The 15,869-nt window shown below is 51.6% G+C and overlaps 1 protein-coding gene across 2 annotated transcripts; it reads left to right on the top strand.

The window, feature by feature from the left end:
• The first annotated feature begins 141 nt into the window (after positions 1 to 141).
• adnpb (activity-dependent neuroprotector homeobox b) lies at positions 142 to 9,630 on the top strand. 2 transcript variants are annotated; one of them, XM_062460303.1, is made up of 4 exons: positions 142 to 278; positions 4,037 to 4,153; positions 4,953 to 5,045; positions 5,672 to 9,630. In XM_062460303.1, the coding sequence occupies exons 2-4, from the start codon at positions 4,046 to 4,048 to the stop codon at positions 8,546 to 8,548; spliced, it is 3,078 nt and encodes a 1,025-aa protein (XP_062316287.1). In that variant the 5' UTR covers positions 142 to 278; positions 4,037 to 4,045; the 3' UTR covers positions 8,549 to 9,630. The 2 variants fall into 2 exon arrangements, with proteins under 2 accessions (XP_062316287.1, XP_062316286.1); XM_062460302.1 differs by lacking the exon at positions 142 to 278 and adding an exon at positions 401 to 846.
• The last annotated feature ends 6,239 nt before the right edge of the window (positions 9,631 to 15,869 follow it).

Below are 15,869 nucleotides of genomic sequence, written 5' to 3'. Positions count from 1 at the left end.
AGCACAACACAGCGCCACCTTCCGTCGTCCTCTCCACCAGAGAGCACTCCGAGTGCAGAGGCAGCTGGGGGAGTAGTGAGGCTCTGTATACATCCACCCTCTGCAGGGGAGGGCGCCAGATGTAGTCACGCAACGCATGCGCTCTCAGCCAACCCCAGGTCCACCGGAGGGCGCCTGCTGTTGGTTGAATCTTGTCATTACGCCTTCGCGTTGTTTACCCCGGGGTCTCGGAAGAGAAACGACTAGTCCTCGGGCTTCCACTACCCGACTACTAACAGGTAAAGATCGCTGGTGAATCTTTCGTTAATTAACTTAATTGATTACTATACTAATTAAGCCTGGAATCAATGGTTCTCACAATGAGGTTTTTATGCTAATCAAATACATATGTCACTTCCGCCCTTTCAATTGCGCCATTTTGGATAGGGCAGTTTCTAGGCTAGGGGTGTATTGTCTAGGATCAGTGAATAGAGATGGAAATGTGTTAGCCTTCAGTAAACAGTCATAGCGAGAGTTATCGCGATTTTGAATGAAGGGACCCTAGTAGTATTTTTGCTCACGGGACCCAGTTCCACCATTAGCGTACTGAGTCTCGGGGTTTATCAAGCTAAATGAGGTTCAGCGGAGTTTCCTCCGCAGAAGCCGAACAGAGGCACACGGATACCCCGTGTCGGCGAGAGAGAAGAGTCGCGATCCTAGTCCGGTGTGTCCGCTCGGAAAGTACACGGCACGGCGAATAGTCCCGGTCCGGGCATTTGGAGGGACAGACGAGAGGGGAGTGTCTCTCTGTCTATTGATCTGAACAGATATAATTTACTCCAACGCAAGGCTCGGTTCCAAAACCAGGTAAAACTCATCATACCAAGCTTTTAGAAACTAGCTAGTTTGCTAACGCGCTAGCCAGCTCGGCTGGGAAACGTTGTGTACTCTAGCTAGCCAGCTCGGAGGAAAAGCAGCGACAACTCTCCAGCTAACCCTGTTATGTCGCTACCTTTCCCGGGCAGGCTCGCCAACAGTTATTGATATTTAATCACCATGAATATAATTGCTTGTTGGAGATAATCCCAAAGAATCTTTCGACCAGCTATCCAGGTATCTAAGTTGTCATTTGATTATCGTGTCATTTATAGTTCGCAAAACTTGGTTCAGTCATGATGTGTTGACCGGAATAGACACCGCTAGTCTGGGCTCGTGCAGGGCTACTTGCTAGCTGGTTAACTAGCATGCTAGGCGGCTGGAGCGGTGTTTCGCGTGCCTCTCTTTGTGATTCCCGAGCAGCTGCTAGCTAGCTAACAGTCTGACTGCTTACCACTGATCTGGAAACGTTCATATTAGCTAGCTAGATACTGATCAAAGCCCCGTGGTGTACGATACTGTTTAAAGCCCTTTGACATGTTTTGCCAGAGTCCTTTTGGGTTGACAGAATGTAGCACCGTGGCGCGTCCATAGTGGTATTTACTCAACAACAGTATTTATTTGTTTGTTAAACATTGACGAGTGAGACGGCTAGTAGTGGTAAGTGGTGATGCGAACGCTGTCTGGTTTACCCCTTAGCTAAAGATAGTTTTATTACGTGCCTGATTAAACGTTTCGAAAGTAAAACGTATTGAAATTAAGAGGTGGACAATTTTTATTTTATCAAATATATTCTTGTCACTAACGAATAGCTCGGCTAGTGTTTAGGTGACGCCGGTCGAATGATGCGCTCTACACATCGCACGTTTGATTCGGTGAGCACGGAAACACGAGTGATGTCAGTTGGTCAATTGGACTTGCCTCCGGTGTTTTACCTAGTAATAAAAACATTTTGCCTAAACGGTAGTGTTAGCAGCGGTGGTACGTTGTCATGCTATCGAGTGAGTTTAGACAAGAAAAGATACGTACTTGATAATTGTGTTTTTAATAATTGTGTCATTTCAGACAACACGTGTGGTTTAACCTCAATGGTTTCTTGTGGTCTTGTGGTTGGGGCAATACATGTAGAGGGCTTGATTGAACATAGGAGATTGATTGAACGTTCTTATTTATTTATTATTTGTGGACCAGCCCATGTACTTTACCTGTATGTAAGAGGTTAGGAGTTATATCTCACCAGAGGTAGTGTCATCATTATAATCTTAATAGTGATCTTGGTTAATGACCATGGCATAATCACAATGAATGAACTCAGAAGCATTGTAGAGATACTTAGAATGTATGTTTGTGGAGGTGTAGGAACAGGCCTAGATCTCTCTCCCCTTCTCAGCCATAGAGAGACTGCCTGCTCTGCCAGACAACTACCCTCTCACTCCCTCCCTCCCTTTCCTCTCACTCCCTCCCTCCCTTTCCTCTCACTCCCTTCCCTCCCTCCCCCTCTCCTCTTTCTCCCTTCCCTCCCCCTATCCACTTCCCTCCCTCTCCTCACTGCTCTCTTCCTTCCCTCCCTCCCTTCCCTCCCTCCCTCCCCCTTCCTCTTCCCCCGTCTCCTCCCTTTCCCCTCCCTGTTCTCTCCCCTCCCCCTTCCCTCCCTCTCCTCTCGCAGCTCTCTCCCCTCCCCCTTCCCTCCCTGCTCTCTCCCCTCCCCCTTCCCTCCCTGCTCTCTCCCCTCCCCCTTCCCTCCCTGCTCTCTCCCCTCCCCCTTCCCTCCCACCCTCCCTCCCTCTTCTCGCACTGCTGTCTTCTCTCCCTCTCCACTCGCCGCTCTCTTCTCCCTCCCTCCCCCTCAAGCTTACACTCTCCCCTCCCTCCCTCCTCTCCCCCTCACTGCAGACATATTGCTCCGTAGAATCGTTGCTGACTCAATAGGAGGCGCCATTCCATGGTTGCGGGAGAGGCTTCGGGGGGAAGGGGGGGGGTGGTAGGTTGAGCAGGGGAGGGCTTATATAACACAGGCAGATGAGCTCTCTAGCGCCATCTACAGATGATGGGAGAACTGAGAGCAGGGAGCGTGTACGACGCCAGGCAGGCAGACGGGAAGCTGTCCGCTACATCATTTAGTTTGTGTACCAACGGCTTTGGTGTAGAAGCTCAAGAACGGTGACAATCTTCTGGAACAGTTCTGAGCCCTCTGGCTTGTTTTAGGGTGTGTGTGTTTGTGGAGTAGGACATGGGTGTGTGTGTGGGGTAGGACATGAGTGTGTGTGTGTGTGTGTGGGGGGGGGGGGGTTCCAGCTGCTTGTCACCCTGTCATGAGGTCATCTGGTTAAACACAGACCCTTGACCTAGATAGATGACCTCTGACCCTCATAGAGAATTACAGGGGATTTATTTTATTTTTTTCTGTTTTGTTTTTTTAACGTGTGATGACTAGGCGATCTCTCCTGTTCCAGGCACAGCTGATGTGTGTGTTACATCTCAGCTGTGGAGTCTGTAAAGAACACACAACAGGTGACCTGAATCTGAAAGGTGATTGTCAGGTGTTTGTGACGTCAGTGTGTTTGGCTAAACCAGTGATCCTCTTGTGGGCTTGAGGTCTCTTCTCGGTTTCTAGAACGCTGCTGTGTCTGTTCTAGAACGCTGCTGTGTCTGTTCTAGAACGCTGCTGTCTTTTTCAGAACGGTGCTGTGTGTGTTCTACAACTTTGCTGTGACAGCTTCGGAAGTTCTCCTGTGTTGTGGTCCTTTGACCGAGAGAGCTTGGCTCCCCATAGTGGGGCTGAGCGGGGCCTGGCTGGTGGTGCTGTACCTGTACAGGGATGTTTTACGTCTCCAGGTGTGGCAGGTCACCTACAGTCACACTGGGGGCTCACAGCTTGGTGTTGCCAAACACAAAACCTTCATTATTTCCAAGCGTTTGTTGTTGTGATTCCTCCCTTGATAACTTTGCTGTCTCTCTGCACCTACTGCTAACACGCTTGTCTAAGTATCCCTACTCGACCTCTGTAGGACAATGAACAGGTCATCCCCAGGCTCACCTGCACCCTACACACCTGTCTCACCTGTACCTGTCTCACCTGTACCTGTCTCACCTGTACCTGTCTCACCTGTACCTGTCTCACCTGTACCTGTTTCACCTGTACCTGTCTCACCTGTCACTCACACCTGTGTTTGTCCTCCAGGTGGGCAGTATGTTCCAGCTCCCCGTCAACAACCTGGGCAGCCTCCGTAAGGCCCGCAGGAACGTGAAGAGAGTTCTGGGAGACATCGGGCTGGAGTACTGCAGAGACCACATCGAGGTGAGGGAGGGGGGAGGGGGGGGGGGCGAGGGGCTGTAGAGGGTACAGGGTAGAGGATCACTTTATTCAGCCACTTGGCTGTAGGTTGTGGGGTCCTTTGGAAGCGAGAACTGAGTACACAGTAAATTAGCCAAACTGTTTGGTGACATCAGGAGATGGTTTTAACTGGGTTACCAGAGGCAGGTGAGCATGCATCGCTGTCAGACTGACTGATGGAACACACCGCTTTACCGACTGTGGAACAGCGATGAAGACTACTTCCTGTCTACAGTGTTTACTTCCTGTCTACAGTGTTCACTCCTAACTGGAACAGGAAGTGGCTTTTAAGTACTTTTGATGTGACTAATAAAAGGTTTCTTCTTCGTCTTTCTTCTACTTTTGTGTCTTAGCAGAGTGCAGCTATCAATCAGTCAATGTTTAGAGCCCGATCAATCAGCAGATCAATCAGCAGATCGATAAGTCTCTTGAAGTGGGCTCATACTGGAGGGCACTCACTATTTGCTTACGGGATTGTTTTGTTTGTAAAATGTTGTTGAAGAATGTTTCAGATTACTTAATTCTGGTTAAGTAAGGTGTTTAAAAGGACAGGTACCATGTCAGTCAGATGCCGTCTTAAGAATAGGCAGAAGTATAAAACCGTTTTCAAACATTAAGCATCGCAAACGACACATCAGACAGTGTTAAAATGTACTTCAAACATGCTGTTATCTGTTAAATATGGAGGATCATCATGCCTTTAAATGATAACAATATGTAGTTTATGAATTATTTACTCATTTTGATCTTTTACTGCCTACAGGACTTCAAAGACTTCGTCCCTAATGAGTTCTACATCAAGCATACGACCTGGGATGATGTGTGCATGTGGGAACCGTCTCTCACCAAACCCCAGGTTAGTTGACTCTGTGCTAGATGGACCACAAACTAGTGGGTAGTACACACTGGTACGGGTTAGCCCTAAGCTAGCGGGTAGTACACACTGGTACGGGTTAGCCCTAAGCTAGTGGGTAGTACACACTGGTACGGGTTAGCCCTAAGCTAGTGGGTAGTACACACTGGTACAGGTTAGCCCTAAGCTAGTGGGTAGTACACACTGGTACGGGTTAGCCCTAAGCTAGTGGGTAGTACACACTGGTACGGGTTAGCCCTAAGCTAGTGGGTAGTACACACTGGTACGGGTTAGCCTTTCAGTGTTACTCTTGCATGATGCGTTACGGTGCCTCTTTAGATCTTTTATTTTTATTTCCTTTACTTTCATTGTAAATGCTACCATTTCTTTGATGTGTTAGTGTGAGCCCTCCAAGAATGAAATGCTAATCATGACCGTGGTGCTAATAAGGCTCTACGATGTAAACGACAACAAAACAAAAGTTAACAACTAGTTAACTTTTAATAGTTGGTGAGCGGGGGAGGATCAACCAGAGAACTGTGAATGAGAAGAACAACGTAACCCAACTGAAGCATGTACCGTTAGCATGTAGCATATAGCGTTCGCTAACCCCCTGTCTCCGTTTCCAGGACTACCGCTCCAAGCCATTCTGCTGCTCCGGCTGCCCCTTCTCCTCCAAGTTCTTCTCCGCCTACAAGAGCCACTTCCGGAACGTCCACAGCGAGGACTTCGAGAGCCGCATCCTCCTCAACTGCCCTTACTGCACCTACAATGGCAACAAGAAGACCCTGGAGACACACATCAAGCTGTTCCACATGCCCAACAACGCCGTTCGCCCCGGGCCCGGCGCCGGGGGCGTGATGGCGGGGGGGATGATCAAGGACGGCCTGAAGAGGACGGGAGACAGCATCGAGCAGGCCGTGTACTACTGCAAGAAGTGCACATACCGGGATCCGCTCTACAACGTGGTGCGCAAGCACATCTACAGGGAACACTTCTCGCACGTGGCCCAGCCGTACCTGGTGAAGCCCGGGGAGAAAGCCGGCACACCCAACGGCGGTGCAGCAGAGAGCAACGCCAACAGCAACACCATCCACTGCAAGCGCTGCCTGTTCGTGCCCCGGACCTACGAGGCGCTGGTGCAGCACGTGATCGAGGACCACGAGCGGATCGGCTACCAGGTCACCGCCATGATCGGGCACACCAACGTTGTGGTTCCCCGCGCCAAGCCCGTCATCATGGTGTCCCCCAAGACTGCCGGCGACAAAGGCATCATCGGCGTCACGCCCAAAGGTTCCCTGGTGACGGCAGGCGGGGTGCGTCCGCTCACTGCCCAGCAGCTTAGTCGGATCGTCATCCCCAAGTCCGGCCTCGGCTCCGCAGGGCTCCTCGCCGGGCTGAAGCAGGGTGCGCTTGGTTTGAAGCCCGGGACGACCCAGTCGTTCTCCATCGGTGGGCAGCAGGTGAGGATCACGCTGCCGGGAAACGCCCAGGTGTCGGTGCCCCAGCAGTCGCAGGCGGCGAAGCAGCTGTTGCCGGGCGGCGCGCTGCGGAGCCCCATCGTGGTCGGAGCCTCCACGTCCACCATCAAGGCCACCCAGCTGACGTCACGCGTCCAAGCCGCCGCTACGACGGTGGCCTCCGTCACCGCCAAGAAGGGCGGTTCCTCGGTCCTGGGCACCTCCTACACCCAGAAGTGGAAGATCTGCACCATCTGCAATGAGCTGTTCCCCGAGAACGTCTACAGCTCTCACTTCGAGAAAGAGCACAAGGCGGAGAAGGTGCCGGCGGTGGCGAACTACATCATGAAGATCCACAACTTCACCAGCAAGTGTTTGTACTGTAACCGCTACCTGCCGAGCGACACGCTGCTCAACCACATGCTGATCCACGGCCTCTCCTGCCCGCACTGCCGCGCCACCTTCAACGACGTGGAGAAGATGGTGGCCCACATGCGGCTGGCGCACCCCGACGAGACCGTGGGGCCTCGCACCGACTCCCCGTTGACCTTTGATCTCACATTGCAGCAAGGGAACCCCAAGAACGTCCAGCTGATCGTCACCACCTACAACATGAGGGACGCCCCTGAGGAGTCTGTGGCTTTCCACGCCCAGAACAATGCCTCCTCCTCTTCCACCTCTGCCATCCCCACCTCTGCCACTCAGGGCAAGAGGGCGATACCCCAGCAACCGCCCAAACTCACCCCCGACTCCCCCGAAGACTCCCCTCCCAAGAGTGCCCCGCAAGCTGCCGTTCCTTACAAGAAGGATGTGGGCAAGACCCTGTGCCCGCTCTGCTTCTCCATCCTGAAGGGGCCCATCTCCGATGCCCTGGCCCACCACCTGCGGGAGCGGCACCAAGTCATCCAGACCGTCCACCCGGTGGAGAAGAAGCTTACCTACAAGTGCATCCACTGCCTGGGTGTGTACACCAGCAACATGACGGCCTCCACCATCACGCTGCACCTGGTGCACTGCCGGGGAGTGGGCAAGACCCAGAACGGCCAGGACAGCCGGCCGGCGCCCTCGCCTCGCGTTGCCCAGGCGCAGGGCACTGCGCTGAAGCGGGCCGGCTTCGAGCAGGGCGACCCCAATGACCCCAAACGGCGGAAGCTGGTGCCGGGCGACCAGACAGCGCCCTTCGTAGAGGACCCCAACGACCCTGTGGTCCTGGCGCTCGACCCCAAAGGTCACGAGGACGAGTCATACGAGGCGCGGAAGGCCTTCCTCACGCAGTACTTCAATCGGGAGCCGTACCCGACGCGGCGCGAGGTGGAGAAGCTGGCGGCCAGCCTATGGTTGTGGAAGTCAGATATCTCCAGCCATTTCAGTAACCGCAGGAGGAAGTGCATGAAGGACTGCGAGGGCCAGAAGGCCAGCGTGCTGCTGGGCTTCAACATGAGGGAGCTGAGCAGGCTGTCCCACGAGCTCTCCTTCGCCCAGGCCTGCGCCTACGAGGCGCCCGAGGGCGCGGAGACTAGGAGGACCTCCGGGTCCTGCATGGGCCGGTCCGAGGGGGCTTTGCTGCGGCTGCAGGAGCGGAATGCGGCCGACAGTACCGGTGCTGCGGCCCAGCAGGGGGCCACGGCGGGGGACGGATCGGGAGCCAAAGGCGCTCAGACAGACCAAAACGAGACGGTCGGAAGCTCGTCGGAACAGAGGCCTCCCCGGCTCGACTCGGAGCCCATCGCCATCGACTCGGACAGCGAGGAAGACGAGGAGGAGGAAGAGGAGGATGAGACGGGGGGAGAGGAGGAGGGGAACCCTGTGGGTGACGACATGCTGGCGGGAGGTGAAGAGGGAGAGCCGGAGCCTCAGTTGATCTCCGACCTGGATGGGTCAGAGTCTGAGGACGAAGAGGAGGATGAGGAGGGCCACGAGGAGAACGGCTACGGGTCGGCAGAGACTCCGGCTGAGGGGAAGGAGATCCAGGCCGATGCCGGCTCCAAACTCAGCCCGACCGGGAGTGGAGGAACCAGAGCCCAACTGGGTAAACAGTGGGTCTGACCGGTGGACACAGAGACCCATGCCAACAACGCTGCCTCTCTTGAACGGACTTGCTGAGTGTGTTGGAAGTGAGCGAGGTGGACGCCCGACCCTCTCAGCTCCATCAAAGCCATCCGACGACCACTGAACCCGTCGTGTCAAAAGGCCAACAAAGAGCTGCTTTGTAGTGTCAAGCAGCCATGATAGATGTATGATTTTGTGAACAAAGTTACAATTTTCTCTAAACGAGGGAAGTGGAGGAGAAAACACACTGAAGATGCACCAAACAATAGATTTTTTCTGCCTTCTATTTACTTTACTAGAAAGTTGAGATTCAAGTACATCTTGTTCGTTTATCAGCCACTGTGGCTAAAATGTCGAGTCATAACGAGTTACTAGCTTTTAGGCAGAAAAGAGAAAGTAGAAAATCCTTAATTTTTCACAGTTGATGCAGGGGGGGAAAGGATAGTGTATATTTGTACAGTCTTTTAGACAGTTGGGAGGTGAGCTGGCGGTAGATGTACTTAAAAAAAGACAAAAAATATTTGCTATTCTATCTGTTCACTTTAGTCTCATCTGTTCTCCATTGGTTTGCTATAAGATAAGTGTCGCTTTGGTGGCTGGAACTTTGTTAATTTTGCTTATTTTATAACAAGAAACATTGCATTTTTTGCTAAATAATAATATATCTATATATAAAAATGCAAATGAATGAACATAATCAGTTGCTTTTGTTGTTGTTTTTTCTGCAGTTGGGTATAATTCAACTTTTTTTTTTATTTGCTGTAAAAATGATTTAGGTTCTATTGAAAAGTAGATTCCCTCTCCTTTATAACCTCGCAACTTCCTCTTTGTTAAAGTATCAGGGCTTCTGTGGCCCTGTGCTTTGTGTCTTAGAAGTGTTGCTTTGTCTCCAAATCCTTCTACTTAACATTATTTTGCCCCACCCCACCCTCGCCTAAGAAACAAATTGCGCGAGCGTCTGCTATTGATATGACTTGTGTTTAATTTGTGATCTTAAATTTGTGTGTATTTGTTTTTGTTTTATTTTAATTTTTCACTTAAGCATTTATGAACAATAAAGTGCTGTATCGTGCTTCTCACAGCTGCCTTGGTCTCGACTTCCTTCTTCACTTTCCCCTTCTTCCTGTTTACCTGGTGTGGGCAACGTCCTCTTCCTGTTTACTTGGTGAGGACCACACCCTCGCCCTGTTTACCCCTCGAGGACCACAGCTTCTCCCTGTTTACCTGGTGTCAGCCACACCTTCCTGTCCAGACTGGTGGTTATTTAACCCTTGTGTTCTCTTCGGGTCATTCTGACCCATCAGTCATTGTTACCCACCGTCGTATTGTGACAACTTTACCGCATACAAAAACAAAGTGAAGCATTTTCTTTTAACCGTCGGGCTGTCTCAGACCCTCCACATTGCGAAGGTTAAAAGAAAATGATTTTTATTTGTTTTTGTATTGGGTAAAATTGGGTAAACACAACGATGGTTCGTTATGAACCTTTGGGTCATGTGACCCGAAGGCAGCACAAGGGTTAATAAATCCATCCTGTGGTACGTGAGAAGATACAAAAACTGGAGAATATTCCTTTAAACAGGAGAACAGCAGAAGGTTCTGTAGCTAGGAGAACTAGATGGGTTATTGTAGACAGCAGAACCAGACTGGTAACTGGAGACAGGAGAACGAGAAGGTTCTAGAGGTCGGAGAACTCGAGACAGGAGAACCAGAGAAGGTTCTAGAGGTCGGAGAACTGGAGACGATATCCGTAGGAGGCTAAACCACACAGACAAGCTCCTCTAGAGGAGGCCGGGCCAGCAGCAACGTGAGAGAGAGAGGGGGAGGTCACGGTATAGGTGACATCTTCAAGAAGAAAGGGCCAACAAGATGCAGTAGACCTGCACCAGACCTCCAGATCCTGGTGCTTGATGCCATCTTGGAATCTGGTTAGTTGTGATCTCATGGACTCTCGTCCAATGTTTACGAGGTATACCACACATTCCCTGAGGAATCAGGGCCAAAACCGGACCAGAACATGAGATAGTATCTCCGTTGTCTCATTTTATGCACATGCATATGTAATTGAATGGAGACTGTAATCAGGGTTATATTTTTGAGTTATGTTCCATGCCTGACAATCCTCTTGGCTTACATTTAGATCTAAAATGGAGGGAAAATGCCCCTGTGTGTGTGTGTAAGAAGGAGGGAGAGAGGGAGGGAGGCAGGGAGGGAGGGGCAGGGAGGGAGGGCACCCTCCCTCTGGCTGGCTGCTTAGTGTTGCTATGCTGGTACAAGGAACAGCAGAGAGGGAGGGAGGGGCAGGGGGGAGACGGGGGAGGCTGGTAAGAGGCCTAGCGAAGTGAGGGGGAGGCCCTTGTCTGCAGTGCTGAAACAGACAGAGATCAGGGGGGAGGGAGGGGAGGGGAGTGGGAGACAGGGAGAGGAAGGGGGAGGGGGAGAGCAAAAGACGGAGAAGAAGGGGGAGGGAGAGAGGAGGTGGAAGGGGCGGGGGAGCGAGAGACAGAGGAAGGGGGGAGAGGAAGGGGGGTGGAATTAAGGGAGGCGGGTAGAGAGACAGACAGATGGGGGTGGGGGGAGGGGAGAAAGAGACTAGGGAGAGGGGGTGACATGGGGGAGGGAAAGAGAGAGACAGATGGGGGCAGGTTGGAGTAAAGAGAGCAGGGGAGACGGAGGGAGGGAGGGAGGAAGAGGGGAGTGTGAGAGAGGGAGAGAATAAGCCAGGAAGGGAGGGAGGGAGGGAGAGGCGGAGGGGAGTGAGAGAGAGGGAGAATGGGAGGGTAGAGAGAGAGGGAGACGGAGTAGTGAGGGAGAGAGGGGGAGGGGAGTGTGAGAGAGGGAGAGAATAAGCCAGGAAGGGAGGAAGGGAGAGGGGGAGGGGAGTGAGAGAGACTGAGGAGAGAGGGAGAATGGGAGGGTAGAGAGAGAGGGAGACAGAGTAGTGAGGGAGAGAGGGGGAGGGGAGTGTGAGAGAGGGAGAGAATAAGCCAGGAATGGAGTGAGAGGGGGAGGGTAGAGAGAGACAGGGAGACGGAGGGAGGGAATGAGACAGCCAGGAAGGGGTGAGAGGGGGAGAGGAGGGAGGGAGGGAGGGAAGTGTGAGAGAGGAGTGAGAGGAGGTAGTGGTGGGGGAGGGGTGAAGAGAGAGATAGAAAAAAGAGGAGGGATAAGGTAGTGAGGGAAAGAGTGTGAAGAGGAGGGAGGAGGGGGGAGAGAGGGAGAGGGGGGAGAGAGGCAGGCAGAGAGGGGGAGGGGTTAGAGAGGCAGGCAGAGAGGGAGAGGGGGGAGAGAGGCAGGCAGAGAGGGAGAGGGGGGAGAGAGGCAGGCAGAGAGGGAGAGGGGGGGAGAGAGGCAGGCAGAGGGAGAGGGGGGAGAGAGGCAGACAGAGAGGGAGAGGGGGGAGAGAGGCAGGCAGACAGGGAGAGGGGGGAGAGAGGCTGACAGGGAGAGGGGGGAGAGAGGCAGGCAGAGAGGGAGAGGGGAGAGAGAGGCAGGCAGACAGGGAGAGGGGGGAGAGAGGCAGGCAGAGAGGGAGAGGGGAGAGAGAGGCAGGCAGAGAGGGAGAGGGGGGGAGAGAGGCAGGCAGACAGGGAGAGGGGGGAGAGAGGCAGACAGGGAGAGGGGGGAGAGAGGCAGACAGGGAGAGGGGGGAGAGAGGCAGGCAGAGAGGGAGAAGGGGGAGAGAGGCAGGCAGAGAGGGAGAGGGGAGAGAGAGGCAGGCAGAGAGGGAGAGGGGAGAGAGAGGCAGGCAGAGAGGGAGAGGGGGGAGAGAGGCAGGCAGACAGGGAGGAAGCGACTGGAATAAAGCAGAAGGGGGAGGAAGCGACTGGAATAAAGCAGAAGGGGGAGGGTGGGGGCCAGCGTGTAATGGCGGATGTGAAGCCACAGCTGGCGCCCCCTACAGGAAGGGAGAGGGACTCTGTGTGATGTCATACACAATGAACCACTGAGAATTCTGATGGCTCATCTGTGATATGGTGTTGGGAGGTTATGACTGTTGAGGTGGTGATGGGGTCTTCAAACCAGGAAGTATAAATACCTTCTGTGTGAGTGTAGTCAGCCCAGCCCTGTTCTGGCAGCATCACTGTTCCTTCTACATCTGTCTGGACATGGTCCCATGTCTGGCTGTATGGATGTTTTGCTGGATGGATGTCTGGACATGATCCTGTGTCTGGCTTTCTGACTGTCTACATGTCTGCCTGTCTGGAGGTCTTGCTGTCTGCCTGCCTGTCTTTCTGTTCACCAGCAGAGTAGAATTTCATAATCATTCTGTGACGACATCACCTCATCACCTGAATGTTCTAGAACTCTCCACAACGTAAAACCTACACCGGCTTGGAGAGAGAGAGAGAGAGAGAGAGAGAGAGAGAGAGAGAGAGAGAGAGAGAGAGAGAGAGAGAGAGAGAGAGAGAGAGAGAGAGAGAGAGAGAGAGAGAGAGAGAGAGAGAGAGAGAGAGAGAGAGAGAGAGAGAGAGAGAGAGAGAGAGAGAGAGAGAGAGAGAGAGAGAGAGAGAGAGAGAGAGAGAAAGAGCAAGAAAGAGAGAAGGGATGGAGAGAGAGAGGGAGGATGGATGGAGGGAGGCAGAAAGGAGGAAGGGAGACAGAGAGGAGGAAGGGAGACGGAGAGAGAGAGGGAGGGACGGAGGGGCTAGGTGCTGGGACAATGATAACTCCAGCAGCAGACAGGGGGAGAAAGAGCAACAGAGAAGGAGGGGGGGAGAGAGTGGGGGAAGGGGGAGGTTGGATGGAGCTGAGAGACAATGACAACACCAGTGGAAGAGAGAAGGAGGGAGGGGCAGGGAGGAGATGGGGGAGGCTGGTAGGAGTCCTAAACTGCAGTGTTGAGAGAGGGGGGGAAGGGAAGAGGTGGGGTAAAGGGAGGGGGTGAGGTGGGGGGAGAGGTGGTGTGGATAAAGGGAGGGAGGGAGAGAAGTGATGCTGGTGGGGCGGGAGGGGGAGGGGAGTGATGCAGGGCAGGGCAGAAGAGAGGGAGTGTGGATAAAGGGAGGGAGGGAGGGTAGTGATGTGGGGGGACGGAAGGGGGAGGGGATTGATGCGGGGAAGAGTAGAGAAGAAGAAAGATGGGTAGGATGAGAGAGGCAGCGAGGAAAAGGAGAGAGGGAGGAGGACACTGGAGTACTGAGAGAGAAGGAGGGAGGGAAGAAGAGAAAGGAGATGAGGAGAGACAGGAAGACAGGAAGACAGATGGGGAAGAAAGAGATTCATATCCTCCAGGGGAAGATAAAACCAGTTTTTTAATCGTTTTAATATTTTGCATAAGATTTTGGGGAAAATATAACATTATTTAAGGACAATGATTGTCTTAACATAGCTTTCTCATTTGTTATAGTTATGCATCTGCAACTTAGTTCACAAACTACAATGACACAGCTGTATTCCTGAGGTTTATAGAAAGCCCACGATGTCCTGTCAGTTGGACAAAAGAAATGAATACAAATGTAGCTCCAAACCGTGTCTACAGGAGACATGAATGAGCTCCTGGGTACAGGGACTCTGGTGAGGAGCAGAGGGAGAGAGAGAGGGGGGGAGGGAGGGAGGGAGGAGGACAAGAGGGGGGAGAGACAGAGAGGAAGAGGGGAGGGAGAGGATGAACTAGTGCTGAGGAGGCAGAAATTAGGAGATGAAGGAGAGAGAGGAAGAGAAGAGAGGGGAGAGAGAGGAAGAGAACAGAGGGGAGAGAGAGGAAGAGAAGAGAGGGTCTTCTCTTCCTCTCTCTCCCCTCTGTTCTCTTCCTCTCTCTCAGAGGGGAGAGAGGAAGAGAAGAGGGGAGAAGGGGAGGAAGAGAAGGGATAGAGGGGAAGAGAAGAGAGAACTACGGGGAGGGGAAGAGAGGGAAACAAGCCTCTGGAGAGACAGGAAGAAAGAGGGTGGCAGAGGTTGAAAAAGGGGGAGAGACCGAGGGGAGGTGGTGAGTAGGCAGTTATGGATGAAGGCAGTGGAGCAGCCTCTAGCGCCCCCTGGAGTTAGAAAGAGGCTGTAATCTGTGTTGCCTCTAGTGGCAAACACTGTGAACCACAAGCAAGGCAGCATGGCTGTTCATGGCTGCGGTCCAATTATTGTGGTATGGGTACTGACATGTTGGAATCAAGATGTTGGAAAGAGGAAACAATTCCAACTTGGGGTTTTTTAGGCTGAATCATGCTATTAGTGTTATCTCTCAAAGTTTTCAAAGGTTGACAAAACATTTTCAGAAAAAAGGTTTTGAAAAAAAAGTTTGCATCATTGATTACTTAATGAGAACTCTACTATACTCTATTGTACTCTGCTCTGCTTTACTCTCTGTTTTAGGGTTCTCTGTTCTCCTCTCCCCTCTCTCAAAGTTTTGAAAGGTTGAAAAAAGATTTTTGAAAACAAGTTTTGAAAGAAAAGTTTCTAAAGGTTGACAAGATATTTTTGAAAAAAAAATCAGAAAAATCTTCAACCTTGTTTGTGTCGTGTTGTGCGTGAAAAAAAAATAGTTTCTAAAGGTTTAAAAGAAAGGTTTGCATCATTGATGAGTAGCCTATTTGATGATAACTCTACTGTACTATATTGTACTCTGCTCTGCTTTACACTGTTTAGGCTTCTCTGTTCTCCTCTCCTCGAAATACGTTTCTAAAGGTTGACAAAATACATATTTTAATATTATTTCAGTATATATTTGAATAAGTTAAAGAAAAAAAAGTTTGGAAAAATCATAAAACTTGTTTGTGTCGTGTTGTGTGAATTTTATTTTCCCGAAAGGTTTAAAAGTACTACAGTACTACAGTACTACAGTACTACAGTCCTACAGCACTACAGTCCTACAATGCTACAGTACTACACTGCTACAGTGCTACAGTATTACAGGAGTCAGGTGGCTGAGCGGTGAGGGTATCGGGCTAGTATTCTGAAGGTTGCCAGTTCGATTCCCGGCCGTGTGCAAAATGACGTTGTGTCCTTGCTACAGTAAGCGCTAGGCACTACTTGTTGCACGACGCTTGGAATAAAAGCGCTATTCTACTCTACTCGAATCTGTTACATTGAGTGCAAGAAAGGCGCTTTACATACATACAATGTATTACTATTATATTCGACTGTACTTTACACTACTCGAACAACTGTCATGAATCATGAAACCAACAGTTAAGCTCCTTGCACAAATTATAAATAAATAGTATCGAGTTTATTCTAGCGTCCACGTGCACTGTCAACAAACCGTCTCCTCAGAATGTCAGAAATCCGCCATAGCACTAAATGGCCACATGGAGGTGCTATTTTATAACACACTGTACAGTGTACTGTTGTAGGCAACCAGGTCAGGTGAATTTAGGTAAGG

This window comes from Osmerus eperlanus, chromosome 4, assembly GCF_963692335.1.
Source record: "Osmerus eperlanus chromosome 4, fOsmEpe2.1, whole genome shotgun sequence".
Classification (NCBI taxonomy): Eukaryota; Metazoa; Chordata; class Actinopteri; order Osmeriformes; family Osmeridae; genus Osmerus; species Osmerus eperlanus.
This window is presented reverse-complemented; position numbering and strand designations above follow the sequence as displayed.

What these genes read in the sequence shown, in the direction of transcription:
- adnpb (XM_062460303.1), top strand. Translation starts at nt 4,046, where the DNA reads ATGTTCCAGCTCCCCGTCAACAACCTGGGCAGCCTCCGTAAGGCCCGC. An exon ending in ACTGCAGAGACCACATCGAG is followed by an intron (nt 4,154 to 4,952) that starts GTGAGGGAGGGG and finishes TACTGCCTACAG; the next exon opens with GACTTCAAAGACTTCGTCCC. An exon ending in CGTCTCTCACCAAACCCCAG is followed by an intron (nt 5,046 to 5,671) that starts GTTAGTTGACTC and finishes CTCCGTTTCCAG; the next exon opens with GACTACCGCTCCAAGCCATT.